The sequence below is a fragment of the Tarenaya hassleriana genome, unplaced genomic scaffold (assembly GCF_000463585.1).
Source record: "Tarenaya hassleriana unplaced genomic scaffold, ASM46358v1 Cleome31, whole genome shotgun sequence".
In the NCBI taxonomy this organism is placed as follows: domain Eukaryota; kingdom Viridiplantae; phylum Streptophyta; class Magnoliopsida; order Brassicales; family Cleomaceae; genus Tarenaya; species Tarenaya hassleriana.
The window spans coordinates 1,445,788-1,448,048 of NW_010966274.1; the positions used below are offsets into that span (position 1 = coordinate 1,445,788).

The following is a 2,261-nucleotide window of genomic DNA, read 5'->3' on the forward strand; positions in this document are numbered from 1 at the left end:
TGCATGCATGCACATTCTTCGGTAACAATTTTATTTAAATTATAATATACCGCCCACGAGGTTATAATGTAACATGGCTATTATTTATTTATTTATTAGTTCAAAATAATTTAAGACTGATTATTAGGTTCCGGAATGTATGAGATGGCTTATCTTTTTTTTTTTCCAACATGCAATATTATTATTCACCAACCGAAGATATATATATACGTACAAATAAGAATTATATGAAACAAAAAAAAAAGATTATGTTTTATATCGTCTAACATATGACATTGTAATTTCATGCAACATTATGTTATATCGTCAAAATTAATTCCTTTTAAGATATTCAACTTTGCAACTACTTAATTGTGTAATTAATTACAACCTTTTAGTAGCTCACATTTCTTTATTTTTGGGTAACTTAAATAACTCACATTTCCATATCCTCAAAACATATTTTTAAGGATTAGATTCGAAATACTAAATACCACTATTAATGACAAATCAATAGAGATATTTTTTTATGTATAGAACAAAATTTGAATCATCATACATACATATATATATATATATATATATATATATATATATATATATATATGGGGTTGATGTCACCGTCTCTCTCAATCAATAATTCAATACTATAGACAGCTGTGTCTGTTGGGGCTTTGTCCTAATCGACACACAAAGATATATTCCAACGCAAAAAGGATTCACAGTTTCATAATTTTCCAATAAAATTCTAAAAAATTGAAATAAAGTACAAAAGAAATTGATACACAAAAGGAAAACTTCGGATGGATGGATCATAACAACGAATTATCTTTTATTATATTATAACCCCGCAACTTTTTTTTATCCAATTTGTTACCACTATCCACTAATCGATTTCTGTGAAGAAGGGAAAAAAATTACACGGAACTCGATTTTTTGTTTTCATTCGTAGATTTAATTAACTAAAAGAACACGAGATTGCTAATTGGTTTTAAGATTTTTTTTTCCAAAAAAAAAATGGAGAGGAGTTGGGATGGCGAACCGGACCGGTTCAGGCCTCCAAAAAACCGGTTAACCTCAGAACCGAATTTCTAACCCGGCTCAGATCCCGTCCCTTTAGAGTCCTCCCGTTCCCTGTACAGACGGAGAACGCCATTTTTCCCTGAATCCTCCTCCCGACGATCACGTGCGGCGGTACGATCTCTCCTCCACCGCCGTTGGAATTTTCCTCGTCGGAGAATTCCTCCGCCGCCGCAGGGTACCTCCGGAACACATTCTCCGGAGGTATTTTCACCGGCAAAGAGCTCGACAGCGCCGTCTTCGTTGTCGTCTTACTCCGCCGCCTATCCTCGCCGATGGATCGCCCCCGGAGAAGTACGAGCGGAGAATTCCCCTCCTCCCGGTGTCGATGATCGGAGAAATTGTGGGAGAAAATCACTTCGGATTCGTCGAACTCCTCCGCCATTTCCGAAATCGAAAGGAATATTGAAGAGACAGATAGCGAATTGGGGAAATTAGGGTTTGGGGATTTTGTAAAAATTGGGGAAAATTGGAACAGTGAAGAAATGGGAAGAAATGGAAGGGTTTATATAAGGAGGAAAACGTAGAAACTACACAAAACTCGTAGACTGTGTCTGAGGAATCAGATGATGCCCTTTCTCTCTCTATATGTATCTGTGTATGTATATGTGATAGGAAATAAAACAATTATTATATTAATGATGATTAATTTATCTATATACGTCTGTGTATTTACGCGTACACTGCCAATTAGAAATTTATTTTTCAACAAGGGGCGTTTCTAAAATTAAAAAAAAATAATAATTCCAACCAATAATATATATCGATATTTAAGAAAACTAATTAAATATAATTTTTAAAAAATTGAATTAATCGAATTGAAATGAATATCAAAATAATTGGATTAACAAATTTGACCTGTAATCGTCTCTATTTCTTTTAGAATATATTAATACCATCACTAGATAATAGATTCCAATTAAAAATTTGATGTCTAGGAGTCAAATTCAAAATAAATTTGGTCAATTCAAATGCAAGAAAAAGTATGTTTTATGAACAAAATATATCTTTTTAAACAAAGAAATTAACGTTACGAGTATATATATATATATATATATATGTAGTTGGAAACTTGGAAAATTACTTGTAATGTGTTTTTACTGGAAACGGAAGCTAGACGTCTGCGTGTACAAACCAACAAACAAATGAGGTCCCGTTACTTGTGGCCCACGTCTTAGTTAAATTATTGCCATCGATAATTA

At 33.1% G+C, this 2,261-nt stretch overlaps 1 protein-coding gene across 1 annotated transcript; it reads right to left on the minus strand.

Moving 5' to 3' along the window:
* Nucleotides 1-704: 704 nt before the first annotated feature.
* LOC104820624 lies at nt 705-1,601 on the minus strand. The gene has a single exon (XM_010551139.1). It carries the CDS (start codon nt 1,442-1,444, stop codon nt 1,031-1,033), a length of 414 nt encoding a protein of 137 aa, XP_010549441.1. The 5' UTR covers nt 1,445-1,601; the 3' UTR covers nt 705-1,030.
* Nucleotides 1,602-2,261: the final 660 nt, after the last annotated feature.